This window comes from Mycteria americana, chromosome 5 (assembly GCF_035582795.1).
Source record: "Mycteria americana isolate JAX WOST 10 ecotype Jacksonville Zoo and Gardens chromosome 5, USCA_MyAme_1.0, whole genome shotgun sequence".
Lineage (NCBI taxonomy): Eukaryota > Metazoa > Chordata > Aves > Ciconiiformes > Ciconiidae > Mycteria > Mycteria americana.
In genome coordinates this window covers 6,434,265-6,459,995 of record NC_134369.1, presented here as the reverse complement: position 1 = coordinate 6,459,995, position 25,731 = coordinate 6,434,265, and the positions used below count along the sequence as shown (strand labels likewise).

The 25,731-nt window shown below is 37.4% G+C and overlaps 1 protein-coding gene across 1 annotated transcript in view; it reads right to left on the bottom strand.

Moving 5' to 3' along the window:
* Positions 1-837: 837 nt before the first annotated feature.
* LUZP2 (leucine zipper protein 2) overlaps positions 838-25,731 on the bottom strand; it is a 220,442-nt gene continuing 195,548 nt past the window's right edge. The window contains exons 12-14 of the mRNA XM_075501426.1: positions 15,494-15,580; positions 2,119-2,196; positions 838-1,429 (exon numbers count right to left, since the gene is read on the bottom strand). Coding sequence (XP_075357541.1) covers positions 1,325-1,429; positions 2,119-2,196; positions 15,494-15,580 — 270 coding nt within the window. The 3' untranslated portion in view covers positions 838-1,324. The remainder of the gene's footprint in view (positions 1,430-2,118; positions 2,197-15,493; positions 15,581-25,731) is intronic.

Below are 25,731 nucleotides of genomic sequence, written 5' to 3'. Positions count from 1 at the left end.
AGCAAGGAACAGACAGCCATTGGGTGAGACTGTTGAAGGATAGGTAAAATCTTAAAAGCTAAAACTGAAGCAGACAGCACCACTAAACAAAAGAAAAGATTTGTCTATTTGCTTTTTAAACTGATTCAAAAGCAAGGAAAAGCAAAATAATATAAGTAAACTACTTTTAATCTAGTAAAAGTTGTAATGTGCTGCTGTGCGTAGTAAGAGGAAGGTGGGAGTCTACAAGTTACAACTGCTTAAAACGCTTCATGCTAGAGGAAAGCATAAAAGCATTGCATCAGGCAATTATCTCTGCCTAAGGCACTAGCTCTTGAAAGATCTGCATCTCAACAAGATGGGGCATATGAATTCCTAAATTAGACCAATAATGACATACACACAAAGAAGCAAAAGCATTCTCTCCTCCTTCTCCTCCCCTCCTTTCTGCTTTCTTGTCGTAGTGTACGTGACCCGTGAGAAGCTGGAAGAACCCTAGCAGTCAGAGAGCCTACCCCAACCAAAACGCTCCTCTGCTGTAGTGACCAAGGGCCACCTGTAGTGGACAAAGCGGGGTTTTACCATTTAAAGTATATTTACCCTCTTGAGCTCAGCACAAATACAAGGGATGGAACTGACTTTCCATGACTGGTACCCAAGCTATACAATTGTAACTCGGTTCCACCTGCAAAAATTTTTGCTTGAATCCTAAAAGCATGACTGACTCTATCTCCATCCCTTTAACTCTGCATTTCTGTCGACGCTTCAGTGCTCAAAAATGGACTAGTTGTGATAGCAGTTAGAAAAAAAAAAAAAAACAACCAACCAAACATCTTTTATTGTTTAAGTAAGCAGATTTGAAATGATATTACTGAAAGTTAAGTATACACGGACCCCCACTGTTCTGTTTTTACAGCTGCTCTTATGAGTTGTATTGTACTTCAACTACGTTTACACAGATAATTTTTTCCCCACGTTAACTGCCCCTTAATTCTTAACTTGATTTAAAACCTAACCTGCCATAAAGGTACATGAAATAGAACAGACTGAGAAAATACTTGAGAATGGCTGTTGTTTACAAACAAAATAATTTATAGTACGCAGTTACTGATCAGGTAGAACAATAGTTCAAAAACCGGACAGTATTACAAAGCACTTCTTCAAACATCCATTTTGGATTATTGCTGAAAGGTACTAATTGGTCTATTCTAGACTAATTTACAAACATTCATAAAATAGTGAAAAACGCATGCTTTAGAAACCTGGTACATTTCATGCCTCTGGACTAAAAAGAACATGAAGATGGAAGCAAGTGATGGGCATCTTTAATGTAGATTAGTAGTGCTTAGAGTTTTTTTTCTTTTGTACTAACAGACTCTTCAAATTTTTTCTCATTTCTTTCAGGTGATTTTTTATCTTCGAGTTTAGTTCGCGGAGGGCTGTGCGACTTCTGTTGAAGGTGAAAATAGCATTAGTGTAAGCATTGCATACGTGATATGCACATACATAAGCAAATAAAAAAGTATATTAAAATCCATGGCAACCAATGCACACAGAGCTGTATTTCTGTTAAACTGATGTGCCAGTCTTAAACTACTATGACAGACCATGATATTCGCCAACTGCATCTAGAAAGGGATTCTGATCTCTACTAAAGGAAGCATATTTGACAATCTTTGACAGTGCAAAACCATACAAGTCTGATGCTGCTTTATAATCATGGTGATTTTTATCTTTTTGTCTTGGTCCATCAAATGAAGAGCTCAGGTGTACAACTTGCTTAAGACTTTTTCGTTGGTAACATGGCTGAACACAGCTTCACGTAATTGCAGATACACAATTACTTTGGAAACCTCTCCCTTCTCCTGTTCCCAGTGCTATCGACATCACGTTATCAAATCGAGTCATTTGACTGCTAGGCTAGTCCAGTTCTTCAAGTATTAAATAGTTTTGCAAATTGTTACCAACCAGAAGCCATTTTGAACAGATGAATTGCAATCAGGTCCAGTCAAAGTCTGAACTGAGTAAGCAGTTCTGTTTCAAAAGCATTAGCGTAGAATGTGTAAATATACTTCAAGTAATTGCATGCTTTACAAGGCCTTTTAATAAAACCCCGAGAATTCCTCAGAAACAGAATACCTGAAAGCTTGTCTCTGTTTCTGCTGTCTTCAAACGAGATGTTGAATTATTGCGATTCCCCAAACATGTCTTGCCAACCTGTCAATACAGGATATCTGTCAGAGATAACTACTTCATATTTTTTCCTAAAATATTTGTGGTTTTCCTAAAAAAAAAAAAAAATCACAGTGTTTTTTTTAGCCTAGTTGATGAAATGGAACAAAACAAAATTATCGTAGCTAAATGAATCCCATACTCCCATCATCCCTATAATAGTCTAATGTGGCTGTAAATTTAACAACTTAACACTTATCTAGCTTTTTTTTTTTTTCTCATCACAAATAGTGAAGTTTATTCCTACAGTGGTCCCATAAAAGTAATTATAGTTGTCTGTAATGAGTGAGGAAATACTAACAAACAGCTGAAAACTAGCATTATGGTTAGGACTTCTCTATTACTATTCCCTTGTCTAAACTACTAGATCTCTTATGCACAATAATCCCTGAGTGGGGATATGTATAATAATTCCCTGAATGGGGAATTCAGATGACTCTCAAGGCATGGAAAAGCTTGTTAGATTCATCGCTGTCATTTTATTCCAGCAATAATGTCATTTTCTTTGCCAATATGCTTTTTAACATGAGGGAAAACAGAGTTGAACAGCATAAATAAAATTAATTACACAGTAAATTTTTGAACCAAAGAGACCTCATGTTATGAGTCTTAAGTAGAGATTTACCCAGCACTGAAATTTCTGCTGTAATTAAATTAAAATCCCTTCAGGAGTGGGATTAATGATGCCACAGGCGAAGAAATTAAAATGTGAAATACAGTAAAATATTGATAATCTTTGGTCATTACTTAAAAATGTGTTCACACTGGAATGTCTCCACTTGTTTTGCTATCAAAACTGATACATTTAAATGGAGTGAAAATAAATGAGGCGTTTTTTTAAGTTTTAAGACCCATCAAGACTCTTTCCAACATGACAGTAATGTTGTTTATTTTAAATTTTAACATAATTTTTCCTCTGAAATGTTTCCTGTTTAGCATAAGCCCTTGAAGATTTTTGAAGCTACGTCAAGCCTAGATTGAATATTTTTTACACATCAGACATAATCCAACATATTAATGAAAAAAGGTGAAAAAATCATTAGTATATGGACATGAGCTTTGCTTATAGGAATATGAATTCAAATGTGCCTTCAACAAGAAACTCCAAATAATATCCACTACAAGGTTTGCTGGCATTTCTGCAATTTTGGGGGCTTTTTTTGTTTGGTTTTGGGGGTTTTTTTTGTGGTTGTTTGTTTTTTTGTTGTTGTCGGTTTTGGGGTTGTGTTTGTTTATTTTTTACAATAAGGTATTTGTGTCTAGGAGAGCAAAGGAATCATGGAAAAAAGAGAAAAAACCCTCTAAATGGTATGTTTTGAGGCATTTTTTTTCAGACAGACTTTCTTAAGAAAATGGAAAGTAAATCTGAATTCATCCTACAGCAGCTTAAATCACGACATGATAAAAATTACCTCACTCAGCAGAGAACACTGAAAATAAACACCCTAACATGCAAAGTAAATATCAAGAAGTTTTATAAATATCCTTTCAGTAGAAATGACATGAGATTGGAGTTAATTAAAAAGCACGAGATTGACAAGGGGGAAGAAAATTAATTAAGTTTTTGCACTTGAGAAATTCTGACAGTCCCTGGCCTGTAACAAAGTTGATCTATGAACAGGTGTGAATACGAAAATGAAACATGTTATTAAGAGAACTACTTGGAGAGGAGACGGCTGCCTGCCTCCTCAAAGCTTCTAGAGAGATGCCGGCACTGCCAAGGATTTTATAGTACTTCAGGGGGGTTTTAGTCATGTTTAAACTACTGAAGAGAGCCTCTGAGATGGTGCAATTGAAGTGACTGATGGCGGGGAGTCTTTTTCAAATATCTCCCCCTCTACACAATAGCTAATAAAAGCACCTACTCCTCCTTTTATGAAAAACATGAAATAACAACAGGTGGTTTACGTTCTAGATAAAGGCTAAAGAGGGACATGACAAAGAGCAGAAATGTTTAATACACTTTTAATACTTCAAAATCTAGATTAAAAAATGTTTTCAGCTTAGTCACGTTTAGAAAAAATTGAGGGTTTCAGAGACTTCTAGGTGGGCAGATTGATGACAAAAGATGTTACAGGTCAAAAAAAAAAAGAACAGCATTTCAGGTTGTGTAATGAAAAGGACAGAAATAACGCTAATGAAATTTAAGATCATTTACAAATCCATAATTTACTCTAACTGTATATACTAAAAAAATTCAGGTAACCTCTTTCACCAAGACAATACACGGGAGATAGGAAACCAAAAATATTAATTGAAATTCATAAAAATATGGGAGGTCGACCATGTATATACAACCATATACAAAAGAAAAAAAAAAAAAAAAGGTTGCCTTAGAGAAAATAAAAGCTAATGATAAAATCAATGCTTTATAAGTGACTAAACTTTCATACTCTTTTCATAGACCAGATAACAAAGGCCATCTTGGTAGGAAAACAGAAGTGAAGATTTATGTCTGTAGTATTTCATATTTGTTCACTCACGGTTGTGTTATTTTTTAGTAACACACCTATGGATCCCTGTTGGAGAAAGACAGTAGAATGGGACACTTTTCTAAACAAAGCAACCCCTATGTCTTTATGTTGTTAAAGCATAAAGCATTCATTATTGATTCCTTGTCACAGTGAAACCTTGTATATCATTAACAAATAAATTACAGATCGAACAACGGCGATGACTTTCAATATGCCATCAGTCAACAGCGGTTCAATAGCCAGGACTGGAACCAGTCACTGTGGATGAGCTCTATCCGTCCACTGGCTCTCAGCTTTAACTCCGTTCAGTTCCTGAAACTGAGACACATGGGTACAACAGCGTCTGCTGCTATAAATATAAACTGGGTTTAACACAACCTCAACCGAATCCCCTACATATACACCCTCATGCATATATACAAACACATGCATATATACACACACACCTGTGTGTATATTTACGTGCACGTATATGTATATATAAACACATAAACATACATACACCCCCCCCCCCCCCTTACCCTCAGCGAAAGACCACCCCAGACAAATGGGGAAATACAAAACCAATGCACTAGAATACCTTTCACAGCCGTGAATGACGTACAGACAAAAAAAGCCAAAGAGTAAACTTGGTTTTTTTTTGGCTAGCTCCCTCTATGCCAAGTGGTGGCAAGATCGTTTTCTTTGCTCTTCTCTGCCAGTCTCTCTCTCTGTCAGATTGACTCCTGCGAGAGGTACGCTAATTACAAAAATACAGAATGATAGCTTGACACGGTGCAAACTAGCAAAAAGCAAAAATAATTGCTTTCAGAAAATAAAGGGGTGGAAATGTTACCAGCGTGGTTTTTCTATTTTACGAGGATGAGATTTTAGAAGTGCCTGTGGGAAGAGTTACTGGGATTTTGCCAAGCTTTGAATCAAGATTTCAGCGTATCAGGGACACGAGGGTGAACTCGTACCTGTGTGTTTCTCCCACAAGAGCGGGCATTCCTGCTGCCCTGTTTGGAGACGTGAGGGTGCGGAACAGGAAGATGCCAGCTGTGAAAGCCTCTGTGCAGGGCACGTTTCCAGCTCACGCACAAACCCTCCAACGCCACGGAACAGAGCAGAGCACCCTTACCCCTGGTAACCCACCGTCTTCACTCCGTGCACCACCAGGGAGGGGGAAGCTCGGTACAAAACGATACCCCCCTCCACGTATGCTTGGACAGACATACATATAGCTGGGCAAAGCAGCTTTCCCCGTTTCTCTGAGAGAAGATCAATTGCTTTTCTTCCAAAGAATGAACATTTTTTGAAAGATTATTACTAGAAAAGCTAATAAAATACTAAGTCCATGACAAAAGACTAAAAACATCCAAGTAGAAAGAACATCCAGAAGGTTAAAAAAAGGCAGTAAGTCCCAGAAAAAAGGCCTCAAGTCAGTCTCGTTAGCTTAGTGCAACTCCGTTGACTCCTCTTGTACCATCATAACAAAGCAAGCTGCAATGTAAAATCTTGCCGGCAATACTTCAAGGATGCTCTGGTTTTCATGCCAAGTGTAACACCACTTTTCGCAATACGGACTGCTTCCCTAGCTGTCGTGCAGAAAGCCGTATGGAGAGGAGTGGGAACATCGCACAGAGGATGAAAGAGTTTTCTCTGCACACAATCTCCATTGGCCACAGGCAAGTTTTAAATCTGTGCTGGCTTCATGGGAGAGCAGGGAACAGGCACTACTGTTCTACCACCATCTGAACACGTCGCAGGTAACTCAGCAGGCAATGCAGTCTCATAACACAACCTCAGTCTAATGATTTAAAGTTTGGAATAAATATGAAATCATTTTTTGCCTGTCCCCCTTCTTAGTGCTTCCAGAGAAGTTCAGCTAGGCTCTCAAGCTACCTACCGAAACTTTAAAAAAAAAAAAAAGAAAGAAAAATTTCTAATACCCAGGGGAAAATGAAGGCACCGTATCTAGATGATTGCCTGTTGTCCCTTTGCTAATGTCTTTCCGGGAATCCAGAAGTGTAGTATGTGGCTCTAGGGTCAACATAATAATAGAGCTTAATAATGTTGGTTATTTTCTTGTTTGTGCCTGAAGTGACAGCTGGATAAAGAATACAAATCAAAAGGCAGAGGACATGGCAGAGGTGGACAAGACTAAATACCTGGGAAGCTATAAAGTAAGGAGAAGATAATTCAACACACGTGCTTTGATCTAGTTGAAAAACACTGGGTGACCAAAATCTTGCAACATTTTAAAAAGTGCAAATTATTGTTAGCATGGTGAAAAGATGTCTTATAGTGAACTTTTTGTATCAGATTATAAAAAAATTCAGCATATTGTTTTGCATTTATGAAACCATCAGCAAAAAAGCTAATAATATTCTCAAATTCCAAATTCATTACCTAAGTTTATTCCCTACCATTGGCATTTAGGACAAAATGAGCACTTTATCCTTAACTATGTTCTGTGCTTTCTTCTGCCCTCCTCTAAGGAGCCTGAAGCTGGCACTTTCAAAGGGAGCGGGGATGGTAGATTAACTCCCAGTCTCACTCAGAAGCACAATCCCCATGTTCCCTATATCAATACGCTACTGCAATTCCAAATATTTCACAAAAAGCCCATACACAAATGGTGTATGGGCATTTAAAACACAATGCAAGCTAAATGCATTTTTGTACTAAATTTTCAATTCTCCAATTTCTTGTTATACTTTGATGTTTTGGAGATTCAGTTAGTATTTGCTCTATTCATTGGCCACAAACAAGGCTTACCTCACCAAGTTGGAAGGAGCATTCAGACTATTTCATTGTTTTCCTCACCCAGCAAAGCTTAACATTTATTAAAGCTTTAACTGCAACCATCACATTTATAGGTTCATCAAAGATGAAGAGGGATTCCGCTACAGATATTTTCTTCAGTTCCTAAAGACTTCTCAATCAAGCATATATTGTCCCAGCTTCATTAGCATGTGCCCACACAAGCAACCCCCTTTTTCTAGATTCAGGAAGCAAACCCTCAATACTTATAATGACAGCCAGTATTTATCCAAGTACATGGTTATTAAGTAAATGATAACTAGTCCTTGAAGTAGTTTTATGACTCAGAGCAGTGAAACAAGACACAAAGATGGATTTCTCTGAAGCTTAGATTCCTGCCTTCTCTCTTTTTTCCCCTTCCCTAATATTTCCTTATTTTAATAAAAATGATAATAATTTAATGTGGTGTATCTAACCATTAGTGACAGATCCCAGAATTTCATCCATGAATAAATTAGTTTTACAGAATAATCTCTATATATTTTATGGGTGGAAGCATTCTTTACCTTGCCATTAAGTTGCTCTCACTGATATTCCCAGTATGTCTGCCATGCATTTTGTAATTATGGGTATATTTGTAAGACAAACATTATATTCATTAAATTACATATGCTGTATTTTTATCATAATATGTCAAGAAGGATCTAATGTTTGAGCACCGAACTTTAAAAGCTCTAACACACAGCAGTCAGAATTCCAAGTAGTGAAAGCTAAACCTTTCCCAAGGAAAAGACTTCAGGAAAAAGAAATTCTGGAAACTTTTATTCAAGTGTGTTTGATAGCTGGCCATGCCATTTCACTGTTTTTGCTGTTACTGACTCTTTTCAAATTGCATAGTTTCTTCTTAACATCTCCTTAAAATTTAGTTTGGCCAACATTTAAAATTTTTATGACTAAGCACAACAGAAGTCTTATAATGATTTTCTTCTACATGGTAGAGAAACAGACCAAATTTACTGATGTTGAAGGCTTGTTACTTGTCCTACATAAACTTTAAGAAACACAGTAATGATCCATTTGTGTTTGTAAAATAAAATTTTCATAGAACAAGTGTATTTTGCCTTAAGCAATACATTTTCTATGTACAAGAGGAAAAAAAATATCTAGAACTGTGAGAAATTTAACAAGATAGGAAAACTGAGGTGGGGCATATGTCTTGAAATACTGTGCCACCTTTATCAGTTTAGTGTGCAGTTTGATTAACAAAGTACCTTTGTGTGAAATTCTGGTTATAAAATATGTAGCTTGATCAGTAAAGTACTCAAAATTTCAGAAGTTACGGTATTCAGTTCACCTAGTGAATTATACAGCGGAGCTGGAGAGGTTCACAGCTGGATGTATAAATTACAAAGGTGGATCAGCCAAGTGTGCAACTTCATTTAAAAAGAATTTTCAAAAAGCCAGTTAAAATTCAGCATGTCCCTTGACTATTAAACTATGCAATTTGATCTGCAAACTGCTGAACAATGTAACTAGAAGGGTATTCCACTGCATCAACACAGCAAGTAAGAACTGGCTTTATTGCTCAAATAATCATCCAACATATCACAAGTGGACAAAAAATCAAGACGTTTAAATAAGTGATATTATATCCAGCTTTTACGGTTAGAAAATAATTCCGCCGCTGGTAAAGGGTATCATACAGATTTAGTAGACCAAGCATTGCAGCTTCAGCATTCCTTTGCATCACTACAGACCTCCTTTTGGCTTCAGCAGGCACTAAAGGAGATATGCAGGTTGGTTGTGGAGTATGATGGAGGAGAAAGTACTGAGCTAGTTCTGAAGAAACTAAAACAGGTACCGCAGAAAAGGATGGTATGGTTACGTCAACTGACAAACTAGATATCTTAGTCGTCATTAGCCAAGTTAGGCCCACAGTTTATTCAAGGACATGTTTTATCAGATTTGCTCATGAATTTATTACAGATCTGTATTTCAATCTCCTTTGACCCTTATTGTTCAGAAGAAAGATATGGAACAAGATGTATGTGAAGTGTGCATATATGTTTTCATAAGAGACTTCCGCAGCTTTTCATATCCTTCTCACAGAATCACAGAATCGTATAGGTTGGAAAAGACCTTTAAGATCATCGAGTCCAACCATAAACCTACCACTACCAAGACCACCACTACACCATGTCCCTAAGCACGCCATCCAAACGGAGGTATTTAAAATACCTCCAGGGATGGCGACTCAACCACTTCCCTGGCAGCCTGGTCCAATGCTTGATAACCCTTTCAGTGAAGTAAAATTTCCTAATATCCAGTCTAAACCTCCCCTGGCGCAACTTGAGGCCATTTCCTCTTGTCCTGTCGCTTGTTACCTGGGAGAAGAGACCGACCCCACCTCTCTACACCCTCCTTTCAGGCAGCTGCAGAGAGCGATAAGGTCTCCCCTCAGCCTCCTTTTCTCCAGGCTAAACAATCCCAGTTCCCTCAGCCGTTCCTCATAAGACTTGTGCTCCAGACCCTTCCCCAGCTCCGTTGCCCTTCTCTGGACACGCTCCAGCACCTCAATGTCTCTCTTGTAGTGAGGGGCCCAACACTGAACACAGGATTCGAGGTGCGGCCTCACCAGTGCCAGGTACAGGGGCACCATCACTGCCCTAGTCCTGCTGGCCACGCTATTTTTGATACAAGCCAGGATGCCATTGGCTTTCTTGGCCACCTGGGCACACTGCCGGCTCACGTTCAGGCGGCTGTCAACCAACACCCCCAGGTCCTTTTCTGCCAGGCAGCTTTCCAGCCACTCTTCCCCAAGCCTGTAGCATTGCATGGGGTTGCTGTGGCCCAAGTGCAAGACTCAGCACTGAGCCTTGTTGAACCCCATACAATTGACCTCGGCCCATGGATCCAGCCTGTCCAGGTCCCTCTGCAGAGCCTTCCTACCCTCGAGCAGATCAACAATCCCGCACAACTTGGTGTCATCTGCAAACTTACTGAGGGTGCACTCGATCCCCTCGTCCAGATCATTGATAAAGATATTAAACAGGACTGGCCCCAACACGGATCCCTGGGGCTCTGTGTAGAGCACAGTGAATGGTTAAACTAAGATGATGTAACTTCTTATGAACTTCATAGTCCTCATTTAGGGAACAGAATTACTGAATTCACTTTAAGAATTTTATCAGGTTGAAATTTTGTTATAGTGGTGATTTCTTTTTTCTCTTATTACTCCCTTGGGAAAGCAATGGGAGAGTACGATGTGACCAAAGCTCTGCAATTGAAACAGAGAAAAATGAAGCAAAATGCTGTGGTTGCTTAGAAACATGTACAAGTTTTGCTCCAATACTCAGTGTCCTTTGTCACTGAATGATTAATGAACATGCAGTGTTTGTTTACTGCAGGAAATTAAGGCAGTAAATAAAAGCACTATCACTTTTATTTATCAGAGAAGACTCTACAAGGACAAAGAGCAAGAAATCCAACATGAGAACAGAGAACAAAGAATCACTTCATAAATTGTTTCATGTTTTAGCACTACCAAATAGGTGGTTTTAAACGACGTGTTACACGCATAAGAATTATTTGATATGAAAAAGGGGAAAGTACATTCTGGTGTAAAAGCCAAAAAAAGCTCCCAAAATCTTTTGGGAAGAGGGAAAAGGGAAATGATACAGAGAAAAGTGCTCTGCAGAACTCCGGTTCTGCACAGAGACTTTCAGGAGCCAGTCATAGGGAAAACATCTCTGGACAAGACTAAGAAAAAATAGTATTTACAAGATTCCTCTAATAAAATAATAATAATAATCTAAATAACGGAACCTTTTAAAAGAAAACTGAAGTTAAGACTTTTTTGGCCTTTGACAAATTTCAGGTAACTTGAAATAATCAAAGTGATGCATTACAAAATGTCCTACCTACTTCTGGCTGCTACAGGTCCCATGTCAAATTTCATGACAACAAAGGTGTCAGCAGTATCTCATTTCAAAATCAGCTAATGGAATCTGGCCTGCCTGTAATCCGTTTGTAATCAAAAGTTCATTGTATTCATTCCAATGTAAACTCCATTAATAATTATTATGAACATGTATAAAACCAGAAAGAAAAAAATTGCAGTGGGATTACAAATTTGAGAAAGAGGGGTGCTTAGCCATACAGACTAAAAAATATTGATTGAGACCAGCAACTAGCAATTTCCCTTTATTTCTTGCCTTAAAAACTGAAACATTGCATGTTCTTCTCTACTCGGTCTTTACTACAGTAATTCTTCCAAAACATAAATCACATTTTATCAGAGAGACAATCAGAGGATCTTTGCAAAGCTCTGACAAAGTGTTGCTGAAATAGGTTTCTAAGCAACATCTTAGTTTTAAGCATATTCATTAAGGTCCTGGTCTTTTATCTTGGCATCAACCTTCATTTATTTTTCTCAAACAAATGGCACATGAGAACCTGTCATCCAGCCTATGCTTTCCTCATTGGGAGTTTAGCAGCTGCAAAAACTTCTGATAAAACCACACACAAACATGCATCCCCAAATAACGATAAAATTACCAGAAAAACTCTAATATATTCCCAAGTCTAGAATTTTCTCAAAATGACAGTATTCACAGGTACAAAGCACAGCTTTGTGCTATTGAAGTAATATGAACCTTTAGGAAAATAAATTGGTTCTAGTTCTTTCCGGATTTAAGGTGGTTATCTCTAAAGTCATCATATAAAGGTTAATTGTGGAAAGAGACATTTTTATTTCATTTCTCAAAACTAATTAACTTGAATTCTTCCTTGTCTCTAAAATATATATCTATATATCTGTTAATATAAGCTATAAAAAATAATAATAAAAGGTGGGAAGAGGTTGCTAGCCCAATGGCATCATCTGCACTATCATGTCCCATGCAGGCTACTTTCAGATGGACAGCGCGTCTAAGAGAAAGAAAAAAACTTTCAACTTAAACAACAATCAGGAAAATTATTTTACTCATCACTGTGAGCAATCCACAGGACAAAAAGTGGTCCAGGTAGACTTAGACTTGTAAAATAGTTGGAACAGTTTGTGAAAAATATATTTTAATGCTTTAGTTTTCTTTGAAAATGTTACTGCCTTTCTTTAATCAATCCTTGGGTTTACAAGAAAACTTTCCCATTTTCATAATTGAAGTTTGTGGGGTATTTAATGTGAAATCAGGGCATTCTGACAAGCTGAGATGTTTTATTCTCCCTTGATGGGCTCCAAATGAGCCACTGTCGAAAATTCAAGTGCGGAATCCCGTGAGTGCGGCTGGATTTCTCATAAAACTTCAGGTCAGTGTGGGGCTGGTAGCATATAAAGGGAGAAAATTCACTGTGAGAAGAATTATTCAATGCCCCTCTGGCAAGAATATCCAATATTTTGAGTGCAGCCACAATCTGAAAATAAGTATTTTTCTAAAATATTAGGTATATTCTGTATTACCTGAGCTATATTCGTAGATCTACTCTTTCACTTTCAGGACCGGACCGTGGCAGTTTGTCCTGCAGGCCAGAGGCCACGCTGCTGCGCGGTGCAGGCTGCTGCCCTTCCAAGTAGCCCCTGGCTGCGTACTGCTTTGCGGCTATCTGCACAAAGAACTAACTCCTGCAACTCCCTTCGAATCAGACCAGTCAATTGGGTTTGCATTAACAAAAAGCAAAGCGAACAGTTTTTATTTCCAATGGAACGTGGAAATAAATAAAAAAAGATATACCTTAAAAGTCCCACTTCATGTAAAGAGAACACGTCTGCCTGTATCTGTAAGCTTTCTGATTACACTGGAGATTCTGTTTCTGATTGGGATAAATACCACACTATTTACGGCTTCCTTGCTGGGAGGTGTGGCTGTCCTAACAATCCTTTTTTGTAACTTGGCTCCCAAAGCCGTTCCTTCAACAGCCACCGCAAGCACAGCGCAGTGAAATCTTTGTGTATTAGTGTGAATCCTAGATTGAGTTTTTTAAAATGTGAACAGAGTGGAACTACGAGTATTACGTAATACCCATTTTTCAGTTGGAAAATGAATTTATAGCAGCAAAATGTTTAAAAGCACGGTAAGACTGATAAAACTATTGCCTCCTTAATTTTGCAATAAGGAACATTATCTAGCAAGGCACAGTGAATCTGAATATCCCTATGGTATGCTTTTTCTAATTTTACTACTTTTTCCTCCATACAGGAGGTTTTGTCAAATACAGATTTAACAAACCTTAAAGATTTAAAATTCAAAGGAAATGTGAGTCCCATAGAATATAGAATTGGTCTTAAAATATGACGATTGAGAGATTAAATGATATAAAACTTAATCCTATTCCTCAAACTTAGATATAAAGCCTCATTTCTTTTTCTTTGAATTACAGTGCTACTTAGACGAAGGCAAGGAACAGGATTAGATTTTAATTTAACTTGAATAATGAAAAATAGTTTGACTCCTCAAGACTTCTAACTCCAGTTGGAGTCTTCCTCTGCTTCCTCAGACAAATTTTTCATACCAAGCAGCCTACCATGCTGACTAAATGGCTAAATATACTAGTTGCTAGAAGCACAAAAAGACACCACCCCTCCCCAATCAAAATAAATAAACCCCTGATTTTATGGAAAAGTGTATCTTTTAGGTGTCTTTCTTGACACCTGCATTACTTGATACAGAAATTAAATACTCTCTTGATTTGTGAAACGTGTTAACAACTTTTTTGGTTTTGCTCTCTTCTTTAATGTATTCACTTCTGTAAAAAGAAGTTGCTTGAACCACAAATATTCAGCCTAAATAAATGCAGCCTCTACCTAAAGTAACCTATATTCCATCAAACTTTCCATAAATTTCCCAGGTGGTAACCAACCTCTAGTCACAATCTAAATGGAGTTCACTCCGACTTCAGAATTTGAGATCATATTCTTTCTTCTCCTTCTTCAATTTTTATTAATAAGACATGAAGTTTCCTTCTGCCAACATTAAGAAAGGTGCAACAGCAAATTATGCACTCTTCTCCTGGACACACAATTTCTCCTTGTCTCTGCCCTCCTCTAGAGGATGCGGCAGAGGGAAAGTCACTTAGAGTTGAATAAACCGTAACATATTTGTAATAAATGGATAATATATTCCGCTTTTTACAATTTGTTGGATACTGAATTATCTAAGATTTGTTTTCCAAACTTTTGTTCGCATTGCTACACATGGCTATGATTGCTACCCCGAAGCTACCCAGTTACCTCCATAGGAGTTTGTTATATTTGGAGGAGGGTAACATGTTCAGTAGTTCATTCAAGAGCCGTTGTGACGGGCTTTTTCCTGCTATCTTCTATATTTCACCTGCAAATTAGTGAAGGTAGCACTATACTTTTTGGACTATTGAGCAGACAGTAGACTCTCTCAACAAATTTCGTCTCTCATTCTTTCTGTTTTTTTCTGTTTTATTTGTATCGTTATAATTGCAGCTACAATACATACATCTGGGGCTTCTGTTAACAGCTCCCACCATGCTGTTTGGATGAGAGTTTTGCCTCAGTAAAAGCAGCAGATTTAGCTTTCTGTCAGACGTGTCATAAGAAAAACACAGCTTGCGGCTTTCCTAGACTGGCAGTGGACGAGATTACGTACTTTCAACGATTACACTGTCACCTCTTACATCTCCCCGAAGGTTTTGTTTTATCAGATGAAGCATCCGTGACAGCTCTGCCCGATTATTAGTGGAATCGTTATGTAAACAAGGTTCTGCATCTCGCTGTAATGCAGCAGCACTTCAACCAGGACCAAGCCAATTCTTGAAATGGTTAAACATCAAATCCTATCTTTTCCACTGCTCTTCTTCCCACAACAGCTCTACAAGTTCCAGTAAGTAGTCTTTAAAAGAAACCCAGAGAGTATACCTGCATAGATTGACAGCGAAGAGCATTTGCTCCTCAGCACTTTAATGCAGAATATAGCTGGCTTATAAAATACATGTACCAGCTTGACTAGGAAAAGTAAGTCACATCAATAATCGCCTAAGGCATTAATGTTTTCATACAATCTAGATTAGACCTTGATTTCTAGGAGAGCTAAGCTTACATCTTGAGAATCGCACTCCTGGATGCTCTGATTTTCTTCCTTTCTTGAGGCCACGTGAAGATTCTCTTTCTCTGCTGAGGCATTTCGCTGGACATGGGAAATAAAAAAAAGAAAATAAAATAAACAGTTAATATAGAAAAAATTTCAGAAAAATCATGTTTGAAAAATCAGGATGACGACAAGAAACCAAGAGGTCAGATATTGCAAACCGTTAACTACTTTATACACTGCATTTTCAGCAAATTTTGTAAAGGGCATGTTTTAATATTCATTCTTATTAAAGCACTCCCTTGTAAAGGATTACTTCCATATAAGTAATCAACACTTTCTACCTTAAAACTGACCACACAAAAGTGACTTGATGGTATATTTTTTTGTATGTTAAGCAAAATCAAATCAAGTACTACATTTTCTCTTGTGCAAACATTTGGATGGGGGGTAAAGGAGGAAACAAGAAGCATTTTCAGAACTCCTGTTTCACTGACTCTTGTAGGTTCTGGGAAAGATTTAGGTCCTGAGTTGAAGCCGTTTATGAACTGCTTTAGCTTACTTCAGCTGTCTACAGCCTCTCCCTGCTGGGACCTCACGTCATTGCGAGCTGGCAAAATGTGTTCCATTTCAAGCCTTTCCCTTACCTCCTGACACTCAAAACGGACTGCTATATGGGGCAGCTACTCTGCAGTCCAGGCTATCACTTTATAAGCAGTGAATTTCCTTCCACTGAAATATTGACCATTTTACACATGTTTTTCCATATTTCCCGCAACTTTTAAGACTCAAAGAGATGTGAACAGGAAGAATACGCACTGCTTTTTTTATATACCTTGCACTGTATTTATACCTCAGTATTTTTTAATTTAGCTTGATAACTTCACAATTTTGCAGCGTTAAATACTAGGCCATGACATAACATGACAAGGAATTATTCCAAAAAGAAATGATCCATAAAATCTGGAGAATATATCACTAAGTTAACTGGATATCCAGATACACGCATCATTGCCTGTACACCACAACTGCATACTCTGCTGAGACATGAAGTAACTAAAACAGCCCGATGCACCGTAATTTGCTGATAGTCATGAGATGATCGTTATGACCACCTTGTTATTCTTAGTTCTGCAGAATTATTTGTTTAAAAAGCATTCATCTTCCAGTATCTAATTCAAAGTCCACTGAAATTCGTGGAAGGAATGTAAATTACGTAAGATTTATAAGTGTTTCCAAAATATACTTTTGCTACCCCCGCAACAAACAAACAAAAAAACCCCCACCAAACCCCAAACCAAACGTAATGACTTATGCTTACTCTGATACAATATATTCCCAGAAAATAATCCAATTTAAAAAATGGCATTGATGAGCCTCTCTTTTTAAGTTTCAGATCATGAAGAGTTTGTAACTATCCTTAGGGATTTAGCTTCCATCAAATTGTCTGCAAGACATCTTGAAACTCTTCGGGGGAATGGGGACAGGGAACAAATCAAAGACATCTTGAAACTCTTCGGGGGAATGGGGAGAGGGAACAAATCAAAGACATCTTGAAACTCTTCAGGGGAATGGGGACAGGGAACAAATCAAACTAATTTCTCTGCAAAGAAAAGTTAGGACTTCAGACACCAGTTCTGCAAGGTTGAACCATCCTTTCCTCATGTCACTTACACTGCACTGAATTACTAACGAATACAAAGTTTTCAAAAATGATGGAGAAGAGGAGAAAACAAACTTGGCTGGTTACTATTTGCAATATAGTCTCTCTTTAACAGCTCTTCAGTGAGGAATTGTTAGTTTTATAGAGCAGTTGACTACTAGAAAAAAGCGATGAGGAGGTGAACAGCTTAAAAAGATCAATATAAATAATTGTTTTGTTAAATAATGAATGTCATTTCATACCTGTATTGAGTGATTTGCCTGTTTGGACCGACAGAATTATTACAGTTCTGCAAACTTAAATTTCTTCCCATTGAATAAGAGAAGCATATGTACAGTGAATGACAGTACACACGTTCACCTGATTTCTTGACTACTTGAACCAGTAAATCCACATGGGATGCCAGGAAAACCAGCCAGCTTGAAGCCCTATTCACTCGGAGAATAAATGTCTGTGCATAGTGCCTCTAGTTTCAGAATTTGATTCCTGCTCAAGACCGTACCTTAGCAAATTATATACGCAGCATATATACCTGATTTCTCAGCATGTTGTACTCATTTCTACAGAACAAGGGGAAGTTTGGGATATTTAGGTGAGGCTGTCATCAAGAAAACACTTTCCCAGTGTCACATTTTCAAATGCTTACAGCACTTCCTACCTCTTGGAAAATGGAAAACAGAAAATTTCCAATTCTCGTCCTCTTTAATATTCAAAATAGTCAAGTGCAATATTATGCCATAGAAGTCTTCCCCTTTTTTCTCTCCCAAAACAAAATATAACATTTTTCAAGGTGTTTCAGTTTTCATATGATGGCCTCATAGGACCAAATTCTGTAATAGCCTTTAAAAATCACTTGCCACAGCTGCACTGCTCAGATGCCGGCCAAGCTAGGGAGCAGTGATGGGTCTGCTTCATTCCCTGCCTGGTATCTAATTGATAAACATCGCAACACTTCAGCTATTGTATAACCATCATCTCCAATTATTTTTCGTATTGTCACCCTAAGCTGACAATGATCGGCATGTCTTGAGTTCTAGTTTAAAACACCACCACACTTCTTGCAGAGACCAAAGGAGGATAGCAGAACAGAAGGTCTCTTGCCAGGCCCTGGCTGGGTCCTGTAGATTTGAGTTCTGTCCTTATGGCCAGAACACCACAGGGCTTTCTTGCATCTTATGTAGGTACTTTTAATCTATAACATTTTGAGACAGTTCTTACATGAAAGAAAAAATCAAAATAAAAATTAATGTTTTTGAAGGCTTATCTGTTTGCTGATGATATGGGAGTCTTTGAGGTAGACTTTGCAAACAAGATCCTTTGTTATTAAAAATAATCTCTCCTAATAAAAAAATGAATATGCTATTATTTGTCTGGATGAAGCCTACTTACTAGACTGACAGCTTACCTAATAAAAATGCCGTCAAGTATTCCAGAGTGAAATGGTTTGGAAACAGTTTCTGAACTCCTTCCCAATTTGCTTAAAGCTTTCTGAACCCTCCTCAAAGCTTTTCAATACAGGATCTTGCATGTGAACGTTTTTTCAAGGATCATCAACACTTTTATCTTTTTTTCTTTGAAATAATTTAGAAATTACAGCATCTTCCTGGTGAGACGTTACAAGCTTGACTAAGAACCAAGCTTTGCATTTCGGATACTTGAAATAAGCAAAATTGTTTACAATGCATTTAATGTATATGCTCGCAGATGAAACTAGACTCCGTTGGTGTGCGCTTTGCTTGCAGCAAAACTTCCAGAATATTTATGACAGAGAAGCAAGCCAAACTCATTACTTCTTTGCGTTCTCTTCCAAAGTCTGCACTGGAATAAATGACAAGAGCACAATTCTGCTTCAATGCCTTTGAAATTTCCTTCAGTTATATTTTATATTTTTTTCATCTCCTAACATCATACAAATTTTCTTCGCAAAGCATGCATTGTTATTATAATATCCTCATCCTAACTGCTGAATAAAACTGCAAAGCTAGGTCAACTGTATTCCGTCTTTCATAACGTCTTTGGAGTTTGATATGTAGTTCAATTCTTTCCTATATTAGAAATAGTCTTATCAGATTCTTTCTTCTTCCCACATGGCTTTTTGGCATGACTGCACAACTCTCACTCTCTCTAGTCAGCGTTTGTTCATGTGAGATGCCAGAGTACTATTGACAGGACTGCTCACCAGGTGACCTGCCAACACACATACGAGTTCCATCAATGCATTTATTTCCCGTTACTTAGACTCTCACAGATTACAGTCTTCTACACTAAAGGTTTCTAGTGATATTCAATATCCATGTTAAAAAAAAAAATAAGGATACTCATACCAATCTAACAAGAAGATTGCATGGCATTTTGAATGTAAGCAAACAAACTAAGCAGTTTCTGGCAGAGTGCAAGCTCGTGATACCCAAGGACCAAAAAAAACCCCAGTTCTATGAGAGCCATGATGATTTTTCTCTAATGATGGGCAATGTCCTGATATGCATATTCATAGCCTCTTTTGATAAACTTTAAATGCAGAAATCATTGGAGTTTGCCCAGAAACACATTTTTTTGCTACTGAAGGCTCCACTGGGCCAATCTACAAACATTCAAACCCTACCTACAGCAAAGACTTGCTAGCCTGACTTTGGTGTGCCTGCTGCGCCTGGCCGCACACCGTGACGGCCGTCTGGCACCGAGTGAGGCCAATCCCAGAGACCCCCCCTGGGCTGGGTTGCTTCTATTCCCCTGCCTCCAGTGAGGTTACGAAACAGATGGTCTGCAAAGGGGCTACAAACAGGAAACAACCAAGGCCTGATTCGTCCCCGCTTCTCAGCACACTCAAACAGTATGTATTCTTCTGGGAGATGTCTTATTCCTTTGGGATGGGAATGGCTTATTGTCACGTCTAGGAAATCCAAAATTGCTCAAGGATTTGTAGCACTTACTGCGAAAACCTAGAGCAGTTTTGTATGTAGCAGGTGTACGAAGTTGTCAGAGCTTTTCTGGGCAAGGTGCATAGTGCAAGAGCCAGAAATATCTCCTTTCCAAAGTCAGTTCTGTCTGACTGCTCCTGGGAGCCAGGGAATTTGCCTGTACATCACACATGCACACAGGCCAACTGCCACATAATGCTTCACATATTTATTTCAGTCAAGAAAAAGCTGTCAATCCTATCACATTTTCCTTCCCCCTTCTTTTCTGAGTAGCACCGTTTGCAATTACAGATGTTCACAGCTGCTTTTTGGACGGTATGATAGACTTTTGACGCACTCTCCTAGCTCTACAAATTCCAGGCATTTTAAAGTAATTGAGTATCTATTATATCTTTCCACAACAGAAATCACAGATAAATATGTATTAATATCTACGTATAGTATAAAGGAAATAATTGTATCGCATTTCATTATATCCGGACTTGAAAATCTTCCACAGTTTAACTCACATGCAGAAATAAATGAGAAGTCCAATTCCAGTAACAGTAATCATCCTATATATTTCTATGACGGTGATGGTCATTGCATAAGTATATACATGTATTTGTCTCTGTATACGGTAGAGGTAACTAGCTTTTCTCTATTGTACGGTCAATATTATTCAACAATAACTGGGAGAGACATAGCTCGGTTTTTATTTCTAATTAATGCACATCTACAGGGCATTATATTTATATAGGGCAATTCTTCTGAAAGGACTGCAAATCCTACAATGTACCAAATCTTTAAACTTCTATATACTGTTACTTAAGTAAGCAGAATTGCCCTTGATTATTTATGTTTTTTTATTTGCACTATATTCAAATATCTTTAAGGTAGAAAATAGCTGCTTACTGGTATACATTATGCCAACACTGAGCATCGAGCACAACAATCAGAAGTTTTGCAAGGAATCCAGGACAACCTCACTCCCATTAGAAGAGAAAATTGTTAGGACATCTTTAACATGGATACCAAAAGATCACATTTTCTTTTCTTCACATTTCACATGCATTTGTGTTGGTTGTAATGGAATTTCTCTAAGATGAATGTTCACAATAATCTCAAATGGCTGAACATCCATCAGAGGGAAGGATTTGTTCTTTCAAATAGATCATTTGGGATGATAGATGACATATTTAGATATTAATTTCCTGAATCATCCTTTTCATAACATCACTACGAGTGCAGAATTTTCCCTCACACATGCAGCCGCCTCCCAGCAGTATATTATGTTGGACATAATATGGACATTAATGTTTTTAAATTTTTCTTTGTTAAGTGTTCTGGGGTCCTTCCTCTCTTGAAAAAACTACTCTATGCTCTAAAAGAAAAAAAAAAAAAAAGAATTCAAAAAGTCTTGTTTGTCAAGAGCTAGGGATATCTTGACGTTTTCAAGCGCTGTTTGCAGTATTTCCTACTACATAATTCTTCCAGTTAAAGTCAATCTCCTTGGGAAAAAACTAGTTACTAACCACCTCAAACCAGTGGAACTCATCTCTAACTTGAACATCCTTTCTCCATGAAAGCCAGAACAGTGGCTCTGAACTCCAGGGAGCTGGAGGATGATAGTCTACTGTCAGAGACCAGAGCAAAGCACCCTCTCTACAGGAGCCCAGCACAATGCGTAGCAAACTCATAAATGTGCTTAAAGTTAAGAAAGAAGCACAGAAAGAGAGGATGAAAATAATAATAGGTCACCTTCCTCTGGTAATATACAAAATGTATTTGCATTTACAGTATGGAGTGGAACTCCATGACCTGTGCTCAGGCATCTAGTGTTTAAGTTGTTACCCAAATGCCTCCAAGACAGCGGCGAGGGGCTGGTAAAGGAGGCAGGACTTGCGGGAGAGCAGTGCCCTTCTACAGAAATAGCTGGAGAACTATTCTAGGGCATCTAAATAGGCAACGGATGCCAATTTAAAGCAATTCCCAAAATACCTAGCTATGCACGAACAAAAAGAAGCCACACCTGTTTATCATTGTGCTCTGAATTCTGCTGTTTTTTTCTACTATAACTTATTTTGAAAGTGTTGCATATTTCAGATCATTTAAATACATGTTTTCTAGGAGAACCTTAAACCAACATTTTCAGTTGCCTCGCTTCCTTGTAGCGACTGCAGTTTCTTATTTATATTTCCATGCAGTTGTGGGGGGAAAAACCCTCATGAAAATGCATGCAATCAGTTTTCTCAGGATCAGTAAGAGCAGCTCTGTGACAATTCATTGTACCTCAGTTTTCAACACGCAGTCCAAGTGATGTATTTACTTATACTTAACTGCAAACAAGATAGAGGATATCCAAGTCACATACTTAGAGAAGATTAAGCAAAAGTAAACAAAACAAAATTCTGGTGAGATTATACAAGAGAGAGAGCTAAAATTACCTAAATTAACGGAAAACAAAACTTAGAAATACTTTTCCTTGTACTGACCTTGTGAAACCCATAAATAATAATCTACATTAAACTGAGGACAAAACATCACCATCTCCTTGTCACATAGTAGACATGCATATGTTTGTCTGAAACATATGAGACAATGAAAAACTAAAATTATTGGAGTCAGCTGTTAGGCTGTTCAGGAAAATTAAACACTAAAGAGAACCCCATATATCACACAATTTTGGAACCTAGTGAGGCTAAACATTTACAGTCCAAATTATACTTTAATCAATAATGACCACCATAAAAGAATCTAAGTAGTTCTAAGTAGTGCTTAGTGCACACATACCCCACACGTGCGCATATATAATTATTATATATGTATATATAATTATATATAATATGTGATATCCAATATATAGCATGACACATAATCTTGATATAACTAATATATTAATTTAGGTATAATTGCACATGTGTGTATGTGTGTGCACAAGATTGAGATTAAATATCAGCAGACTAATTACAAAATTCATTTTTTAACCAGGTCATGCTAATGTCCTGGTTCTTATTCTTCCTAACTGACAAGATAAAAAGAAAATTCAATAGACTATGATATTAAAAGTATGTTTCCAGTATTTAAGGAAAAAACAGTCTGATCATTTTATAAGTCCCACAAGGGGACAATTTCATAAGAGTTAAAGAAAGTGATGGCTTTGCTCTTTTTTGTATGTGTTTTCCTATGTTTTCTTCCAGAAGACACAGTTAATGTTGAGCAAACTGTTACTACACTTGCCGATGTTTAGCCTTGAAGGTCACTGCAAGTTCTCTAGAGCATGCATTATGCTTTTATGTTGGGTTTGGGGTTTTTTTGACAGTACCCATTTTATATTTTCAAATACTTTGTGGTTAACAGAATAGACGTTCACTTGCACAAAGGACAGTAAGGAAGCAACTTCCTGGTGGTTTTTTTTTAACAGGAGTTGCATTGGTCCTAATGTCTTGGAATATTTCCTAATAATAATAATAATAGTACCAAAAAAAACCCCCTACTTGTAGATGGCTCATGATGGCTTACAGGAAAAAACAGAAAAATTAATCAAACAAACTATTCACTGTGAAGCACTTGTTCCGTTCTAAAGTTGTACATGTCTTGAACAGCCTATGCAGTAGTTTCCAAAGTAAATGTTTATAATGCCCAGGCTATCAAGTGCTTTAAATAGAAATAAAGCAGAGAAAAGAATGACAATTCTACTCCCCTCTTTGCAGAGGGTGGAACGATAGGATTGACACTGATACTTTTTGAGTTTGTATAAATGTGTAATAATCTGAGAGCGGAACATAAAAAGCTATTTGATGACCTACAACTTTTTTAGTCTTTACTGGTTCACTGTAGCAATTCTATGTTCTCTTTTTTTATGCTTCACTCTTCTATTACTAGAATCTTTTGTATGAAAAAAATTAGAAAGAAAGTTAAAACAATAAAGGTATTTTAACCTTCCATAAAATGGTTTATTGCAGTTTACATCTGTTGCTATCTCTAAAGTAGTGAATACCTCCATATACCATATACCCCAGAACATTGTTGGTCCTAAACAGCTTATGCTTAGACTAATTTTACTTCTCTTTCATATTAACAGGGTGGAGAAAATCACAACTGGCCGAAGAACAGCCTGAAGTCTAGAACTAATCAGACAGCATTTCCTTAAGGCTCTTACAGCCATGGAAATCTTTAATCATTCCCATTAGATCTATATAAGACCTAATAGCAAACCAGCAAAATTTCACTTTGGGTACATTCTGACGAGCTAAATTTGCTCTATAAGATCATTCTGGCTGCCAGATTTTTCTAGCTTGCATTTTTTTCAGTGTGCCTCCTTATGACTTAAAACCAAACTAAACAAACAAACAAACAAATAATATAAAATGCAGCTTGATTCCAGTGATAAGAGAACTAACCTGTATAAGTCTGCAATTTATTAATAGTTTACCATGGAGGATATTCAAGCATGTTCTGTCTACAGGGCAATTCTTCTACTGCCATACGCTTTTGAGTGATGAGAATTTGTGCAGTTACAAGAAAGATTCTTAATAAAAAAGACGTTTGTAATTTTCTGCAGATAACAGAACTGAGATCTGCAGCTAAATACATAAGTAAGTCTTCTGTAACGTAAGAAAAACTATTGAAATGTGAGGACAGATGGCATTCCGACATTACTCGCAATAGCACTGCATCATAACACCACCACAAAAACCAGCTATTCAACTTTGAGGGTCACTGAACACTAACATTTTCCAAATGAGTCCCAATTACAAAAGCACCTGTGCCCAGTAATTTTATGCTAATCCAAGGAAAAATGCAACATATTTAGCATCATGAGTCTACATAATTTCTCATTTATTACCTGTAGTAATTTAGCCTATTGTTTACCCGCTGTATTTTAGTAGAGGACATAATTGCAAAGTGAATTTAAAGGACATTTGGCTTACATTCTGCCAAAACCAAACAGATCTTTCTTTGCTAAAAATATCCAAACTTGTTATTAATATAGCAAACTTAAACAAAATATGCTAACATAAATACCAGACTAAAAATTGTATATATGTAAGAATCTGTAAAATGAACCCATGGAAATGGAAATTACATCTTGTCAGTAAAAAGTAATACGAGATTTCAGTATTATCATCAGCAAGTGACACTGCATAAAAGAAGCCAGTGGAATTGGTAAAATATTTGCTTTACATGATTATCTGTTGGGATTTTGTTTGTAACCAGGTAGGTGTTCCCACAGCTGTCTACTGCTTCTGTCTCACTTTATTCATTTGGCTGGTATGTAAAGAGGAGAAAAATCTCTTTCGAAAAACATCTCCTATTTTACGAGTGTATACCAATATATGAAAGTTTGCACCTTAAAGAACAAAAACTAAATTACACTTCATATAATCCAGTTAGGAAATTTAACAAGTCCTATTAGATCTCTTGACTTCATCTGTAGGCGTAGTTTTTGTTAATCCTGACTTTTACAGGGGAGAGAAATGCTCTACTGCTGTAGAATTTGCTTTCTTTGAAGTCAACTGGGCTAACGATACAAACATTTTCTGAAGGCTAGTGCTGCCTCTAATGATGTAGTGAAGTGTGAGCTGCCTACACGTTACGTATTTTGAGGACAGCTGACTGCTGTGGGAAAGCTGTTGATAACACATTAGGGGTTTGGTCCTGCAAACTCCTAGGCACCACCATAGCAA